A 2220-nucleotide genomic window follows, 5' to 3' on the forward strand; every position below is an offset into this window, starting at 1 on the left:
AGGCTTCAGGCTCGACTCACTACAAGGAGCCGGGGCAGGTGGCAGGGGGCTAACTCTTGAGGAGCTCCCGGGGATTTAGGTGGGCACAGGGCTAAGAACCAGAGGACGCTTCCCACTGTTGGAAACGGAAACCCTGCACCCCAGAACCCCTCCCTGAGTCCCATCCTTGGCTTCCACTCCCTTTCACAAACACAGAAACCAAGGTCAGGATGCAGGTTATCCAGCCCGTCGTACAGACAAGCAAATGGGCGCCTGGGAGTAAAATGACACTACAAAGCCAGGCTGCTATAATAAAAGGTGGCAAAGTGGGCTCTTCTGCCTCACGGAGGCCCACGTGAGCCTCCTCAGAAGCCCAGTGTGGAGGCCGGCCCCAAGCTGAGCCAGCCCCACCCTGCAGAGCCACCGCTGGAACCCAGATCATAGCTGAGCCTTCCTCACTTCCAGAGTCACCCTGGAGTCAACGTCCAAAGCCATCAGCCCACCAGTCCTACAAGGGACGACTTCCCAAGGGGCCTGGGCCCGGCACGCTCCTTTTCCGGGCCCACCTCCAGCCCTCCCTCCTGCTCGCCAGGTGGGTACCTTTCTGACAGCGCTCGGCTCCCCGGAGATCCAGCACCTCCTCGGACAGGCTGGTGGTGACTTCACTGGTGCAAGATTCCTCCTCCTCCGAGCCCTGGGCCGGGACAGATGACAGGCCGGGCAGACTAGGCCTCCCCGGGCAGCTGGGCAGTACCCAGGGCCTGGCGAGAATCTGCCCAGCTAGCCCTTTGGTGGGAAGGGGAAGAGAACATATTTGGGGGATCTGAACCCTAAGACACTGCCCCAGGAGGCCTGGTGTCATGGTGTGCCCTGCCACCTTGGGAGGGAGAGGGCCCCCATCTCAGGGACCTGGTGGACATGAAGGGAGGGAAGTAAGGGATTCCTGGGGTCCAGGGTTGGGAAGGCAAGGGTCAAGGGAGTGCAGAGGCTGAAATGGGGTCACAGAAAGATGACTGGGGGTACAGCTGAGGCAGCAGTTTCAGGAGAACCCATGAAGATAGAGCACATCAAACTGGAAGAGGGGTCCTTAGCAGAGATTTCCAAGCAGGGCCACACAAACCCAGCAGGTCTGGCCATGTTCCCAGAGAGAGCAGCTGAGCTGATTAGAAAGGACTTGGGGATCTACTGACTCTAGTCTCCCGGAACCCCAGCCCTCTATTCCCAGGGTCCCTCCCCTCTCACAGGCAACTTCCCCCTTCCCTCACCTCATTCTCAGAAGAGCTGGCAGAGAGGAGAACCTCACAGGCATCAAAGAACTCTGTGTGGGAGTCAGCAAGGGATAGGACGCTGCTCTGGGACAGCTGGGGGGTCAGCTCTCGCCCCTTCATGTACAGAGCTTCTTGCTGTTGGGAGCAAGACTGGTGTCGGCCTGAGGCCCAGCCAGGAGAGTCAGGCCAAGCTCCCCTGGCCTGACAGTTCCCTCGAGAGGAAGTGTGACTGGGGACTTTTACTGTCTGAGTCGTGCAGAGCAGGAGGAGATGTGGAGGGGAGTGAGCATCATGGGGTACGAGGCCTGGGGAAAGATCCCGGCCTGGGAGTAAAGAGACACAGGTTCCACAATAACTGCCTGCACTTCCCGGCACTGGCTCTGAGCCCAGCTCTACGCCCTTGGCATGTGTCAACTCAGTCCCGACACTCACTCTGCAAGGTAGGTGCCATTATAACCCCCACTCTGTACATTAAGAGACTCAGGGTCACGAGGCCGGCATGCAGTACAGCCAAATTCAAACCCATATAGTACAGGAGCCTGGGCCCATCATTAGATCCATTAAGGCTCAGTTTCCTTATCTGTGAACTTGAGGGTAAGAATCGACTTCCTCACGAGGTCCTGACTTAAAAGCGCTCTACACATTATTAAGAAATGATCTGGATACGGCTGCTGCCTGTGTTCTGCAAAAGGGGCTGGAGTTTCAGGTCTGAAAGAGAACCCTGCCTTCACTCCTGCTGAGAAAGGAGGGCCCCACCGTCCACCCAGCTCCCACCTCCTCGGGATTGAGGGAGCTGAAGGAGTCTGCAGTGGTGTCGGAGGAGATGGACAACGAGTGGAGGCGCCTCGGGCCGGCTGAAGTCTCAGAGACCTGCGGGGAGAGAGTGAGGGAGCCAGTACAGGATGGGGATAGGGAAAGCCCCCCACACACACACACAAACTAGGAATAGAAGGAACTTGTCTCAACATAATGG

General features: G+C 57.9%; 1 protein-coding gene across 1 annotated transcript in view; it reads right to left on the reverse strand.

Moving 5' to 3' along the window:
• OSBPL7 (oxysterol binding protein-like 7) overlaps positions 1-2220 on the reverse strand; it is a gene marked incomplete at its 5' end in the record, with an annotated part of 10226 nt that overhangs the window by 4713 nt on the left and 3293 nt on the right. The window contains 3 exons of the mRNA XM_010843143.1: positions 580-673; positions 1245-1382; positions 2022-2163. Coding sequence (XP_010841445.1) covers positions 580-673; positions 1245-1382; positions 2022-2163 — 374 coding nt within the window. The remainder of the gene's footprint in view (positions 1-579; positions 674-1244; positions 1383-2021; positions 2164-2220) is intronic.

The sequence above is a fragment of the Bison bison genome, unplaced genomic scaffold (assembly GCF_000754665.1).
Source record: "Bison bison bison isolate TAMUID 2011002044 unplaced genomic scaffold, Bison_UMD1.0 scf7180017864180, whole genome shotgun sequence".
NCBI lineage: Eukaryota > Metazoa > Chordata > Mammalia > Artiodactyla > Bovidae > Bison > Bison bison.